The 15,877-nt window shown below is 40.8% G+C and overlaps 2 protein-coding genes across 3 annotated transcripts in view; one reads left to right on the top strand and one right to left on the bottom strand.

Annotated features, from left to right (window-relative positions):
• Window positions 1-1,786, bottom strand: part of me1 (malic enzyme 1, NADP(+)-dependent, cytosolic) — a 47,637-nt gene extending 45,851 nt beyond the window's left edge. Inside the window, exon 1 of the mRNA XM_079561772.1 lies at window positions 1,484-1,786. Coding sequence (XP_079417898.1) covers window positions 1,484-1,615 — 132 coding nt within the window. The 5' untranslated portion in view covers window positions 1,616-1,786. The remainder of the gene's footprint in view (window positions 1-1,483) is intronic.
• On the top strand, window positions 1,780-15,783 carry prss35 (serine protease 35). 2 transcript variants are annotated; one of them, XM_079561774.1, is made up of 3 exons: window positions 1,780-1,841; window positions 4,682-4,780; window positions 13,785-15,783. In XM_079561774.1, exon 3 carries the CDS (start codon window positions 13,804-13,806, stop codon window positions 15,055-15,057), a length of 1,254 nt encoding a protein of 417 aa, XP_079417900.1. In that variant the 5' UTR covers window positions 1,780-1,841; window positions 4,682-4,780; window positions 13,785-13,803; the 3' UTR covers window positions 15,058-15,783. The 2 variants fall into 2 exon arrangements, with proteins under 2 accessions (XP_079417900.1, XP_079417899.1); XM_079561773.1 differs by lacking the exons at window positions 1,780-1,841; window positions 4,682-4,780 and adding an exon at window positions 10,625-10,952.
• Window positions 15,784-15,877: the final 94 nt, after the last annotated feature.

Raw genomic sequence — 15,877 nt, 5'->3', positions numbered from 1 at the left:
TAATTCATAAAATAATTCCTTCTACTAAGCGTGACTTATTATTATTCCCAACTTTCCTAAAACATTTTCATCACCCTGATTTTACACAGGGAAGAGTTTTTAAGCAACTTTCAGGAAGAACTGTTACGATAATGTAAACCAAAACTAGTCTTCTTTGGTCATGACAGATATATTGCATCATATAGCAAAGAAAAATATCTTCAAGAACTCTTTTTTGGCCAGAGCAGTGAAATCTGCTAACTGTTTGAACCTGTAAGAGAAGTTGTTCTGTCTTTTGGCCTGATGAACCATTGGCTTAGGTCTTAGACCTTTGCCTATGATTTTGGCAGGAGTAATACAGGAAATGCAGTGTTTCACGTTGGAGTGGATGATGATGTGTCTTATGTGTTTTTCTCGGTAGACATTTAAGTTTTCGTCTTAATATTTGTATTAGTCTGCTTGTTTACAATCTTTCAATCAACTTTACTTCCAGTTTCTCCATGACCACCACAAGTTGGGAGAGAAAAAATAGCACAGGGGCAAGAGCAACATTCAGGGTCTAAATTTAGCCTGACTTTGACAAAGAGCCTTCAGACTGAGTCACTCAGGTCGGAGAGGGAACTTGACATAATATTACAAATCACTTGAAATTGGGTCAGTTGTTTTGATGGTCAGTCAGGACCACGGACAGAGATCTGCATGGACTCTCCTTTTGACCTCATGGGGCCCCATATTTGACCACACTATGGGAAACAACTGGAAGCACTGAAATACAGACTCAAATAACAGACTGGGTGCAACCCACAGTTTGAACCACTGAACATGATAAAGCAAAGTCATCATTATGCACTTATCTCAATCTCAAGGCCTTCAGGAAGCTGCAACCAGATCATGACTCAGCAACTTTCAGACTCAGTTGTTCACACTTTTGTTCTAGCTAGCAAAATGTTGTGTTCTGCTTTTTAATTTACAGAAGGAATGACAAACTTCTGCTTTCAAGTGACTCAATAATCAACAACAAGCCTCTCAATAGGCGAATACATAAGAAACTCAGCTGCCTTGTCATGTGTTTGGTCATTGCCTTTAGCTACTTTTACAGCAAAATGGTACATCATACAACAGCCTACTTGTCAGAATAAGCAAAGTTTGGTCGCTTTAAATCTAAATATAACAGCCCAAGTGGACACCCAAACCCTCTGGCTAATGCTACGTTCAAGCACGCATTCCAGAGTTTGGAAATTGCACCAAAATAGTATGAAGTGAATGATTTGAGTAAATGAGAAAGCTAATAGAGCAGCCTTTTGTCCAGAGCTATAGACTGCTAACTACTGACCAAACAAGAAAGCATAAAGTGACACAAGTTGCGGTATTTTAATTGACCATGTACATTTGTTTGCGTGTATCCCAGTCTTCCTGAAGGCAACAACAGTTCGCTTGTCAAACACCTAGTAAAAGCTAATCAAAAAATACTTAAAACACGCGCAAAGTGACAAAACAAACGTACCTTGTTCAAATGGGGGTTCCGGGTGACATCGTAGCCTCTTTTCTTTGTGTACACGAAAGTTTTTTTCTCTTCCTCAGACTTGTGCATCTCTGTTTCCACCGACTCCCGTCTGGCCAGTCCGCGGTGTGCCATGTTGTCTCTGTAAATAAAGATGGAGCGACCGCGACACTTGGATGCGCACCTTCCGGAAAGTTAGAGATCAATCCTCTCACGGGAACTGGTGTGATATGAAGCGCAATTGAAGGCTTTTTATCAATGAGGGTTTTTGTTTTGTTTTTATTGTCGCAGCAGAGAGTTCAGTGTTGGCTGTGTCACCAGGCAACAGGTGCTGGACGCGCGTGACGAAACTGGTGAAAAGGTGAATGATGATGATAGGAGATAATATGAGATAACTACAGCTGCTAATCTCTCTCGTCCCTTAGGCCATCATTTAGGCCAGTGTTTCCCAACCAGGGGTACTGGGGTACTCCACCACCTAGCAGGGGGTACATGGAACTATTTCAGATTTCAAAAAGTGGGAAATTGAACATAATTTTCATAGGAAAAGCTATATTATGCAGCAAAATGTGTTGCTTTATTTTTACCACAGCATTGTCCTTTTTCTTATAAATACCACTTTTAAGTAATTACACGGACGACCACTGAAAAGCCCAAGGGGTACAAGACAATAAAGGTTGGGAACCACTGATGTAGGCTATCGTTATAGACTAACTATACTATTACTATACCGGAATAACAAACTTGCTACTATCTTATATTTGTTATTCAGGCAACATACTAAATTTCTAGAATACAATTTGTCCTCTCAGGAACATTTCTCTTCTGCATTTGATCGTTACTGCAGTGCCCCAATGCACTCTTGCAGCAGTACCTAAGCCCTAACAAGTGGAGAACATGTAGAAAACACCACCTGATCCAAAAATAGAACCTCCAGAGAGTGATCTGACCCATTTAAATGCATACTAGGACTTGTACAATTTGTATTTCTATGAGCAATAAGTACATAGGACTAGTTGCATGTAAACCTGTACATTGTATAGTTGAAGGACTATCTTGCCTTTGTCTATAAATTGAAATATTATTTGTATTTTGTTACAGAAGCCTCACTTTAAGATACAATGTGATGAAATATTTACCTACAGAAGATACATATTTGAAGCAGTTTTCTATATGAAGTGAAGCCAAAGCTGCACTTCAACTTTAAGGAACTGAAACTATATCTATTCCCACACCGGCTTTGTTTTAGTTTTAGTTTTAGGTCATGTGCAAATGCAAGCAAATTGTTAAAACAGTTCAATTATATATACTCAGGCCCATGCCCAAGTGCAATGTCAGAAGTGGGAAGAGTGTAAGTCAGCCTGTAGCCTACACCCTGTCACTGCACACAAGTTATGTAACAGAGTAGACTGTCCAAAATAACTGGCATTCTGACAGTGGAAACAGGGTAATCCTGTGTAGGTGATATAAAGTAACGTATGCCTGTGTGCCAGGGAATGCTGCTGGTGCTGAGTATGCACATCTCGCACTGATTACATGCGTCTAGACACACAAGCCAAGAGTGTAAAGATAACAGGTTATTAAGTGGAAATGTCACCAGGTACAGTTTCATTGAGTATGCATATTATTTGTTTTTCAAATGAAGGAATATAGACTGTAGTGATTTGCATAGATTTAAAATCAAGTGTATTGCTCCTATTTTGTTGCTGGCACAGTGTACTCTGACTTGCCAGCCTATCCCTGCCACCCTTGCAATATGTAACACAAACTGGACAAACCCAAATGTTATCAGTAAAAACAGCTGCTTTGCAATGGACTTTGTTATCATTGGCTTAGTATTGCACTTTTAAATGTACGTGAGGAATAAATTAGAGGCACATAATGGGTGGTCAACACTTCTCTTTGCAGGTTGTCATTTATGTTTACCAAGTGTTCATTTGCATTTGGAGTTTTAATCCAGATGCCAAACATTTCCATCTGTTTGTAAACCTGGAGCCAGAGGGTGTCAGTGAGGGAAAGGCCGCATGCCAGTTGGCAGTGGGTGGGCGGAGAGAACACCATTAGCCCTCTGATTCCACACAAGGGAGGCGAAGCAACAGCTGCTGTTGTAGTTTTACACTCAGTAACAATGTTTGTTGTTCAATTTGTTTTATCACATGTATAGATTATTATTTCTCTTTAAGAATCTGCAGCTATGCTAGTATCAAATGCAAAAGCATGTTGTTGTTTTGTTTAATTAATATGACATTTTATATCACACTTCCTATTTGGGAGGAAAATCTCAAGGTGCTACAGATGAAAATAGCACAATAAAAATTGTACAAAAAACGAAAAGAAAATGCGTTTAGCAAAAGTCCTTTTTGTGTAAAGTAACGCTGAACTAGACAAATATATTCTTCTTTTTAGAGCTGTGCAATAATTTGCAATCCAAGCAACATTAAAAGGGTAGTAATTTGGTAGTACAGTATTCTTTGCTTTATTGTGTATAAAATCTGTTTACAATGTACACCTCAACAAACATGTTTTTTTCTTCAACTTAAACGTTTACAATAAGGTTACAATGACTTCAATGAATGGAAATTAATTGTACTTCATAAAAGGATCAGGGCAGCTATTAAGTTCTACTCCTACTTCTGATTTATCACACATACTGTGTATACAGTGTGTCATAAACTGTTATAAACCTGCGTGTGTTCCGATGTTTGCCAATAGAGAATGCAATTATTTCTAAAAACATGTCATGATAACCCAGAGAGAGTCATGACGCTGTAACAAATCATTGTTTGTTTGTTGCCTTGGTAATAACATTGGAACAGCCCCAACATGAAGGGTTTAAAGTCTCGTCGTTAACACCATGTGAGTTGTGTGATCCTCTTGTTATCATTTATTATTCATTGTTGTATTTTACTTATTTATTTGAATAGCTTTACTTGTTTTAATGCAGAGTCTAGTGAAATTAAATAGAGCATTTCTTCTTTTTACTGCTCTTACATTCCATGCCATCTCTGTGCAGCACTTTGGAGACTGTTATAGTTGTTAAAACGTGCTATACTGTATAATTTACATTTAGACTGGATAAAGCCAAAACCTCACAACACACTTTATTTCACATTATTAAAGACTCTGTCGTCCACACCTCAGTCGTCTCCACAATAGCAGCCCCTCTAATGTCTCTGTTTGGTCTTGTGTTTATGCCTGCAGGGCTTTGGTCAGGAAGAGGAGGAGGAGGCAACAGCAGCAGACGAGGACCAACACAATTACTCAAAAATCTAGTTGCCCACCAACCTATGGTTTTCAGAGGTACCTCCATTTACTCACACTGTCAGAAACACATGGGCACACTTCCTGCACCACAGCGGATGGTAAAGACTCGCAAATGTAGTTGTTAAATGTGATTATGGCTGAGGTTTATGAGGAAACTTTACAGTGAATGCATCACCTGCCAGCACAAGAAAGTCTGGAGAGGGGAGGTTAGCTTTTCCTTTCAATAGATTGTATTTGCTCTGTGTCCTTTGTACTTGTAACTAAATGAAAGACACTAATAAGTTACCTCTATCTTATTTGTGGTTCATACAAATCAACTACCTTGGCATATTTCCAAGAATGGTTGGATTTTGAAAGCCTTTCATGGTCATAACGAGCAGTAATTTAGAATCAACAGGTGAATGGGTCAGAGGTCTTGACTCTCTTTCTTTGTACAAAGGTGTGCTCACCTGCTACAACCTCAGGGGATTGTGACCTTTCAGCCCGTTTAATGATCACCGCCCCGGACCAACAAACCACTCTTACAATGTCCTCTGTGTTGTGTGTTTCCGCTGTTTCTGAGTTCACAAATGTATACTGTGCAACCTTTCCCATAGTTAACCATTCCACTAATCCCACTGGAGCTGGCAGCAGGCCGGGCCAAGGCAAGTGAATGGCAGCTGAAAACATGAGCAAGAACCACATTTCCCCACGGTGCATTTTAGGACGTCATCATTGTTGTTTGATTGTGAAAACAACATATGGTGCTTATGTAAGTGTTAACTAGTGCTGCATATCTAGAAAAAAAGTAAACGTCAATTAAGGATGATACAACTTCTACTAATGAATTCTTAGCTGCCCTCCACCCCAAGATAATGGGCAACCTAATAGTATAGAGTCAGATAAGAGTCAGGTGGACAACCATAACATTTAGTGATAATTGTAGTGCCTGCCTTTAGTGGAGGAAGTGGGTGGATGTTTTAAAAAAAAGGGGGTTCCCAAAAATTCCACGCCACTTTCAAAGTTGATTTTGCATGCTTTACTCTCCCCGGTGACTCCATAGTTGACCTTCCCCCAGTACCCCCAAATCAATGGGCCCTTTCACTGATCATTCTCATAATACGCCACTGTTTGGGGCCAGGATATTTGGAGTGGTGGAAAAACAGAGAGCTCTAAGCTACAGCTTTTCTGTCTTGCATTATTAAAGGAGTCTGCGTTGACATGTGTGTACCAAAAGAATGGGCTTGATCTTAATTAGCCAGATAGTTTTCAATCTTCCTGGAACATATCCTGAGGAGCGTAGCTATTAAGCTTCTGGATTAGCGGACGCTGCGGCCCATATGGGCTGTAGGTAGAGAGTAGTAGGGACTGAAACTTCAAAACTGAATGAAGGGAAAATGAAGCAACGTCACACAGAAGTAAACCCTGGGCATGTGCACGCCTGGAGAAGCAAGCTGAGCTGCCGGCAGGTATGGTTAAAATAGGACATTTCCAAGAGTTTAGGGTGTGGTGACTGTAATTTCTTCTATTGTGGCGAAGATAGAGGCAAGTCAAACAAATGGTTGAATCACTGAAAGACATCACTTACTGGAAAGAGGATGACTTTTTTGTATTAATTGTATATAATACCTCTTGTTACTTTTACTTGATTGCACATTTTCCTGACTGTTTGCACCCCTTGAGTGCTTCTTGACAGCTGATGGAACAAATGAATTTTTCCATTGTGAGATCAATAAAGTCCTATCTTAACTTATCTTTTTAATGACTTTTCAGTAAAACTAATTTATAACTTGGCAGGCAAAAGAAAAACAAAGGCTCTTTAGTCATTTTATACGGTATGTACACAAACAACAAATGCAAAGTACCAAATTGCACTTGACAAAAAAGGCGAAATGGTCATTGCTTGACCCAGAATAACATTGTGGTTTCCAACATGTTCATTTGCTTTCCGATGCGCCATGAAGCCGCAGAGCTGTGTGGATCTTCAACAGTTTATAAAGGAGTGCTTCATTGCTGTTGTTTTTTTCCTTCTTTCTCACATCTTACATTTTGGCTGCATATTGTGAAATGAAAACACCTCCGCTGTCCAAATCCCCTTTGTAAACACTAGGGATAAAAGTCACATGGCGCCATATTTGTTTCAGCATGTCTAAATAGTTTCATTTTGATGCAACCTCAAAGGTAACTATGAAATTTAGTACTAGGTGCATTTACTACTCTCCGTCCATGAACTATTTGTTATAGTTCATGCATCTGTCCACCACTACCTTGGAAAACATAGTCTCGTGTCTACTCATGATTACTAAAAGAGGAGATAGCTTTGGTCTGTAGGGGATGTTTATTTTGCTTCCTTTTTTCGAGCCAGCGTTTCGTGGTAAGGGTAAATGTTTTGACATTGAAGACACATGGAGATTGAAGTCATGTGAATTAAGGTTTAATACCTATACTCACTGCTTCGCACAAAAATCACAATGAGCAGCATCACAGGCACAATAGAAGACGAAGACGACGACGGAGAGGTCAGTGATCAGGCAAAGACGTGGCTAGTTTTAAGGCCACAATTTTAAACAGGACTCTTTTTTTCCTTCTGGGCCGTTGAACTAGCCATTTACTGTAGCAAAGCACAAATTACAAGATCGTCAATCAAAGCAGGAAACCGCAAATGTCTAAACATGATCATGAACCGTGTAACAAGCAGTGATCTGTCTCTGTTGCACTGAAAGCCACGTTTTTAATTTAGAAGATGGCTACTGCGCTACATATACAGAAATGGACCAGGGCAGTTTTGGTGTATTTTGGATGTTGCAGGAGAGGATTATGGGTAGCCACAGCCAAACCAGTTGCCACACACTAGGCTAAGCAAGAGTGTGTTCTTTTTTCGTGCTGCAAACTCAGCAACTTAAGTTCAATTATCTTTCAACTTCTGTTTCTCACACTTGTTTGTATTATAACAGGCCCAAAAACTGAGAAATGATTTTGATATTTGATAGTGACTTCATGGTACCTGAAGTTACTTGGATCATTATAAGAAGGGTGTTTGAGATCTAAAGAAGTTGCAGTTTGTTTGTAAAATTGTATTTTAGCCCTCCAGTATAGTACAGTGGTGGTTACAGCCTTGCATTGTGCTTGGTGCATTTGATACTTGTCATTCACCAACATGAAATTTAGCGTGTTTCAGATTTCTCGTTCCTGTTTTGACTCTTTTTCAAACGGTGGCACAGCAGTGACCCGGGTCTTGCCCTGTGTCTGCAGCTGGACTGTGGACGTCTGTTCCCTTGCATATGAGATTCAAAGGAGCACGTGTGATTCCACTTTGCCTTTCATCCATCATACAGCCCTCTCCTCTTGAAACCCGCATGCTTACCAACCATTAACCCAAATATTTACAATAAAATACATTTGAATCTGGACTGGACATTTAGCTAACTGTCCTATGACTTTTGATTACTGTATGTATGCGTGAGGCTTAGAAATGTTGAGGGCACTATCAAATCAATGGCTGTCTGTGTAAGAGAGCTTAAGAAGCTTCGAGTTGTCAAAATAAAAGCAAGCTGGTTTATTGGTGTGGTTAGCTCAAGGATTTACTTTAATGTGTCCAGCTAAATTCAGCTGAAAGGGCAATGAGGCTCTCTGAGTTTGAATGAAAAACTCAACTTGCCTCATAATCATGCGTTGGAATTTACTTAAGTGTAGATTCTAGTTCGGACAATGTGATTATAGAGTGTACAAGGAGAGCGGATAACCCCTATTTTATTGGTTTAAAAATGTGCTGCATAAAAAGCCTTTATAACATCAATAGCACCGCATGATAGAAAATTGTCCCTGATGGCACTCTATTGGCGGATCCCATTTAGCTTTTTGCTCCAGTTTGAGTGAGATGACTCATATATGACTCATGATCTTGACCAGGTCTTATTTGGATTTGGGACACTGACTGCAGTAACTTTGTCCAGGTTTGTACAAAAATTGTATACACTAGAATAGTTAGCAAAACCAATTCAACTGTTGGCTCCAATACACTAATAAATACATTTCACATAATCTTTTCATTACTTTCATTTTTTTTTTGTCAGCATAACATCTCGGGTAGTGCGTCTTTACACTTGTAGCTGTCACAGGCAGCCTCCAGCTCACTGCTGTGAGGATGGACATGCTCACCTCCAAAACACAAGTAATTAAATTCCTCACACTGGGCTCCCACCAACAGGCTTGGGTCAAACGCAGCAGAGTGCAAAGGGAGCACTTCCCGTGAGGGTGCGACCCGCAGCACAAAGGGCCTCTATAGCCCCAGACCAGACCACAAACATCACTCAGTGCTTCCATATTTGAAGGCCACATCGGGCTAAAAGCACGGGCCAGTCTTATCGATGTTGTGTCACTGCTCCTCACTGACCTTTGCCCTTGAGCCTAACTGGAAACAGAGGCGGGCACTGTGTTTGGCGATGAGCATGTGTTCGTCCCAGGGCATCAGCAGTCAGAATTTGTGGAAGTTATTAAAAGAATCTTCATGTTTGTCTGTTAAGTCTCTTGACCACAAGAATATGGACAGTGTTATTTTAAGAAATAATGCACAACCTTCTTTAATGCAACTACTACATGGAGTGAGTGTGTTTAAAAAGGTCCATGCATTCCTTATTGCAAATATTGTAAAATTCCAAATGTGATCACCCCGAAACTATCCTTAAAATGGTCCAGAGCTGTCAGCCAATGGCCTCCCAGGTGTTATGGTTCTGTTCATAGCATAAATAATGTTCAAAAAGATTACACTTCAAATCTAAATGCGATCTGGCCCTGGTTCTCTTTATCCAGCTGTGCATCTTCCTCAGTTTCCCCCGGCTCTCCCTCATCACACACATATTTTCCACATTTCTTTGAGCTCGTTGAGATCTCCGCAGCTCGTCACCTGCAGCAGACTCGTATCCTCTTTTGGTGCTGACTGCTCCATATAGACACATAATGAGTGTATAGTTCAAAGGGTTTAGAAATTCCATTGACATAAATTAATTGAAATAATAATAATACAAATAATGATAATAATTAAACTATTACTTTTGTGTTATCTTAATATCTGAAAGTAAGCCATATTGATATTCAAACCCACTCTGTGTTGAATGTGAATTAAACAGGAAAAAAGTAATCGCTTCAGTGGGTGGAATGAAGAAGGTCAGGTGCTCTTCAAGATCAAAAAGGAAAAGTGTCGGCACAAAAAAGAGAAAAGATCCAAAGCACTCCGCTACCTGATTCCATGTCCATTCAATAGAGGACTTTCAATCAGGTATCGGAGTGCCTCGGATCTTTACTCTTTTTTGTGGAGGACTTGTATTTGCTTTGCCATTTTGTATGTTCTCTTCAAGTTGCTTAGAATCAAAGTGGTTAGACCTAATTCATTCTATTTACCACCCAAAGACGTGCTGGTGTTGAGTGGATTCTTCATTCTTTATTGATTCTTCAACAAATATGATAAAACATATAACTAGCTTGTTGAAGAATGAGGTCCAGCCGTCTGTAACACTTCATGAGAAAGAATGAGATGGGAAGGGGTCGGGTGATGACTCCGTGGTTGCTTTCTGTGCTTTTCCAATTCTTTTCAGGGTTGTTTAAGTTGTGCCATCATAAGGCTGTATACAAATCCAGTTCAGATAGCCTAAAGCATATCAATGATAAAAGCTTGAACTCTGCACTGTCCACTATTGAAGACACAGTGCAGATGTTGAGCTCACATGCCCCAGAATGGGACGGTCTTGAACTCTTTTGTCAAATGAAAAGGGGGAGTGAGGTGGGTGGCGGAACTAATGCCCCGACTCCAGCTCCAGAGTGCCATTCTTTCAGTAGCGTCGGTCTCAGCGCGCGCGCACACCTCCCGTCCTCCGTTCGGACCAATGCCTTCACCCAATTCTGCCCCTGCTGCTTAGCTCGTTTCACTGGCCCCACCCCGTTTGTGAACTGCTTTTGTCACATGTGAAGGGAAAAAATAAGTTCTTTTCAGATTTTTTTCCCCTTGCCCCCTCCTTCCTTCCTTCCCTCCTCAGCATCAAGTGCAGGCTGAGGCAGCGTCCGGCTCGAGCTGCGGGAGAAGCGATGAAGAAGTGAGCGCGCGCCCTGCTCACACCGGGACGTTTAGGATGCAGCAACTTTAAGGCGCTTTTGGCCTGGATTGTAATTGTCTTTCACGAAGGAAATTATACAGTACACTGCTGATTTGGCTGATCCATCAGTCGGATGCGAGCAGGTAGGAAGAGTTTTTTTTTTCTCCAGTGTGTACATTATTGAGCTGTTTTCCATTGGGGAAGTTTTTGGCTCACTTCTGTGCGATATTATAGGCTAGTTCAACATTGGTATTTCTTTGCCGTAAATCTCACTTCTCTTTAGCTGCTAATTTGAAAAGTTACACAGCTACAAGCAAGGAGTGACATTAACATTTAACAGTGTTTCTTTGAACACAAGGAGCACACTATTCAGCATGATTCATATAAAGAAAGGACCTAATTTATATAAAGTGCTTAATTTATAACATTATTATTATTATTATTATTATTATTATTATTATTATTATTATTATTATTATTATTATTATTATTATTATTGGGTTGTTTTGTTGTTTTTTAGTACGATAATAACAACCCCTTATGGGCCTCTAGTGTTCGTGGATATTGAAATATGAAAATGGGTCAAGATGATAAAATCCCCCTTTTTACTAACGTGTTCCTGAACTGGAGCGTGACCCGCGCGTAAGTGGAATGGACAGGTCCTCCACACCGCCATCTATCGATGACTGTATTCTGACTGAAAGAAAGCAGGAGTGTGATGAAGGAGCAGCACTGTACTGATCAGGGTTTTTTTTTTTGCAATGGAAACTGTTTTTCTTCAAATGAGGGGCTTCTGTGACAGCAATTGTGGCCGCTATAGTTTCCACTGTGTGCTTCGTGATTGCTGTTATGTCTGGGCCAAACTACAAGGCATTTTTTGTCATTTCAACTGTTAAGTCTTGGTTTACCACTCAGGGCTTGTCATTTATTAGTGTCTCTGCTTATTGGTTAACAGTGAACCCCTGTGAATTCTTTGGATTCTGCAAGCCACTGAAAAAATGTTCAGTCAAACATATGGCTGTGGGCTTAATGACTTTTTAATTGTCTGACTAATCTCTGAGTGTGATCCACGGGTGATGCTGAACGAGCAGTGATTTGTCCCATTTAACGTCCCCTGAGAGCATACCCAAGCGTGGCCACATCTCATTTTCACGCAACGCTAGCACCGTATGCTCTCTATTCCTAAGTGGCCTGTTCCCTGAAGGATACACTTGAACACCTCTGGCACACACTACTTGGCTTCAGTAGAACCACCAAAGTCTTTCACATTCGATGTCAAACAGTTCAGGTAGTATTTGCAAGTATCTAGGCCTATGTTTCTCATCCAAATAGTTTTGTTAATGTTTCAACTGCCTGAGTGATCTTATAACCACATAGCTGCTGACAAAATTAGAGTCTAAGTGATGGTCTGCTGAATCTATTACAGTAAATGCCCCAAACTGTAATTTTTAGTATAGTTATCAAGAATACTGGCATCTTTGGACTGCCTGCAGTCGGCTCACTGTCTACTGAATGGTTTTGTCATCTGTAAACGTAGGCAGGGAGCAGAGAGGAGCAGGAGAAAACAGATACGGTCATTACTCCAAGCGAAGGTTAACCATTGTGGCCAACCTCCAAACCACTGTCTCAGCCCATTCAGAGCTTCTCGCTGACCACATCTGCAGTCACAATAGAAAGGCTCTTGACCGCATGCGTAATATATGAGCTCCAGACAAATCTTTGATAGTTAAAGTAAATTAAAACAGTGTGCCCGCTGTGATGCACACAAGGCTATAGCTGGCTTGAAGGCCTCAGACTCTGTGCTCTCATCTCACTAATGGTAAGAAATGCCAAATGAAGAGCCTGCACTGCCCTCTCCTGGTTGTGAATACAAGTTTTGGATTGCAGAGGTTTGGCATTTTGGACGTCTTGGACAAACAAACATGTTTCATATTTTCTCATGTCTTAAAGATGAAATCAATTATTTAGCATTTGCACAATCTCTCCTGTCATGTGAAATACACAGATAGCAACTTGTATTGCAGCGTTCTAAAGGCCTATGATATTATATAGAGGCACAATTATTTTTGTTTTTGAGGACATTGTACCTTGTACAGAGAGATCATGGACCCAGTGACTGATATTGATGATTATTTTTGTAATTTATACATTTTCTTTTTAGATATGACTTGTGAAAGGGTAATGCAGTTAATAGGAAAAACTGGTTCCTGCCCACCACTGGGTACTGGGACATCATCACATTCTAGAACCTGAAACCAATTGGCTTCTATTTTGTAAACAAATTCAACGTGTCAAAAAAAAAGAAACATTTTAAACGTTTTAAAAAGTGATGTTTGGAAAATTGCAAATGGAGAATATTATTGTGTAAATATTGATATGTTTATTTTCATCTGCTCATTACTGTTTGGTTCAGCAGTGTGGGAATCGATTATGTCAATAATATAATGATGACCAATAACATAACACCATGTCAAAAATGGCATAATGGCATAATTTACCATGTTATAATTTAGATCAAATTGATTTGATTTAAGATGATTAAATCATTTAAATAAGATGTTTATAGTGATATTATGCAGATTATGAGATTATGCAGCTTTTTCAAATTCACTTTTCTATTATTCTACCCCTTTAAGCGTGAACAGATCAAGCTCTTCGCACAGCTGCTACTGCCATTACGCCCTCTGCAGACTGAAAACTTGAAAAAGTTAAAAAACAAAAAAGGTTCACATGGTCATCAGTTATCAGGTTTTTGGCTCAATATTTGATTGCATTATTGGCCTGTTATTATGTTATCAGCGCATTACATTTACCGCTGGCTATCACATTATTGGCCGTTATTACATAGCCTAATAGTATCCAGCTTAGCCTCTTGAAAGGTACAATGAGACCAGTCCAGTTCTCCAAATCATCAATTGGTAAATCAATGTATAGAAGATCGCTGAATATATAATTCTGATATCTTATATTTCTAGAGCCAGGCCCGAGTCGACCATGGGCCCCATACCATTGTGCGTGTTGCCTCTGCTCTCACTGACTGTGCTGTCGGCTGTCGCTGCTGTGGATGATGACTACACTTGGCCCCAGTGGAAGGTACCCCTGGTGAGAAACAGGCGAACCACTCTTCTCTCTAGCCCCAACTACTTGGCACAACCCCAGCAGGAGCTCAGCGGCACATGTGGGATCGAATGCCAGCGCAATCTTCCTGTCCCATCTCTGGATGATGTGGAGCAGTTCTTGTCCTACGAGACCGTTTATGAGAACGGTACACGCACCTATACTTCTGTGTCTGTGCAGGGGCTTAATGAGGTGACGTCCTGGTCCAAAAATGTCACTTCCCCTTCCCGCCGCAAGAGAGAGGTATACGGCACCGACACTCGCTTCACTATTTCAGACAAGCAGTACTCCACTAAATTCCCTTTCTCCACCTCTGTCAAAATCTCCACGGGATGTTCGGGGGTCCTGGTGTCGCCTAAACATGTACTAACTGCGGCTCACTGCATCCATGATGGAAAGGATTACCTGGATGGGGTGCAGAAGTTACGGGTTGGCATCCTCAAAGAGAAGTCCAAACGTGGGAGAGGTGGTAAGGGACGAGGCGGGGGAGGTCGTGGGAAAGGCAAAAAGAGGAAGGGAGACACACCAGAGGAGCAAGATGATAGTGTTGGAAAATCGGATCGGAAAGGAAAAGGCAAAGGCAGGAAGAGTCGGAGCAGACGTAGCGTTGAACCAGAGAAACCCTCTTTTAAGTGGACAAGGGTTAAGAAAACCCAAGTACCTAAAGGGTGGTTCAAAGGCGTTTCCAAGGGCCTGGCTGCGGATTATGACTATGCACTCCTGGAGCTGAAGAAAGCCTCCAAAATGCAACACATGGATCTAGGTGTCATCCCATCAGTCAAGAATCTCCCCAAAGGAAGGATCCACTTTTCGGGCTTTGACGACGACCGTCCCGGCACCCTGGTGTACCGCTTCTGCTCGGTGTCCCAGGAGTCCAATGACCTGCTGTACCAATACTGCGACGCCAAGCCGGGCTCCAGCGGCTCTGGGGTCTACATACGCCTGAAGGAGGCCGGCAAGAAGAAGTGGAAAAGGAAGATCATTGGGGTCTTCTCGGGGCATCAGTGGGTGGATGTTAATGGGAATGGGGCGCAGCAGGACTACAACGTGGCAGTGAGGATTACCCCACTCAAATACGCCCAGATCTGTGAGTGGGTGCATGGGGACTCAAAGGAGTGCAGAGTGGCCTAAGGTCACGATCCCAGGTCAGTATGCACCCACCTTCACGCCAACCAGGGGCCCAACGACTGCCTCACCTGTTCTGTTTGTCTTACCCCTGGCTCCATCAGTGGTTCCCGCTATACTTTGACATACACAACCACAAAGACTTGTAGAGAACTGGCTGTCTCCTTTTCTTATTTATTTTACAGAATATAAAGTGCTTTAAGGATATAGATTCATTTGACAAAAATGCTTGGTTTTGTTCTACTAAGTGCCATGTTTAATTGAAATTTAATGCCAGTGTTGAGGAAAGTATGTATTTTTTTTGTTGGGATCAAGTTATATAGCGTAAATGGATAATACTAACTTTGAACAAGACATGTTTGTGCTGGGGGAACAACAAATGTGGCCTGTTGTTTGACAAAAACACACAGAAAGAGTGTAGAGGGACTATGATTTTTTGTATCAAGTTTTTTTTGTCTTTTTTTTTTTTTTTACTACCTTTTGAGATAAGTCTATTTTTTTGAAAATGGGATCTGCCCAGGTCCTGGATGCAAGACGCTTTGTTCTGATGTCACTTTCAAGCTTCTCTGTTCTTGCAACGCAGTGAAATGTGGTTTCATTGTTGTGCACATAAGTCTATAGGTGCTCCTCCAGAAATCGTGGTGCTAATTTATGAAATAATGAACTTTTGAACATTTTAACGTTATATAGATGATATGGCAGGATATATTTTTGACAGCCTAATGTATTTTTAGGAGGCTACGATACATGACATGTATGAAGATGGGACTGAACCATTCACTAATTTACTTGAGCTGTTTAGATTTGTTAAATAAAGTTGAACGAT

This window comes from Gobius niger, assembly GCF_951799975.1.
Source record: "Gobius niger genome assembly, chromosome: 8".
NCBI classification, from domain to species: domain Eukaryota; kingdom Metazoa; phylum Chordata; class Actinopteri; order Gobiiformes; family Gobiidae; genus Gobius; species Gobius niger.
This window is presented reverse-complemented; position numbering and strand designations above follow the sequence as displayed.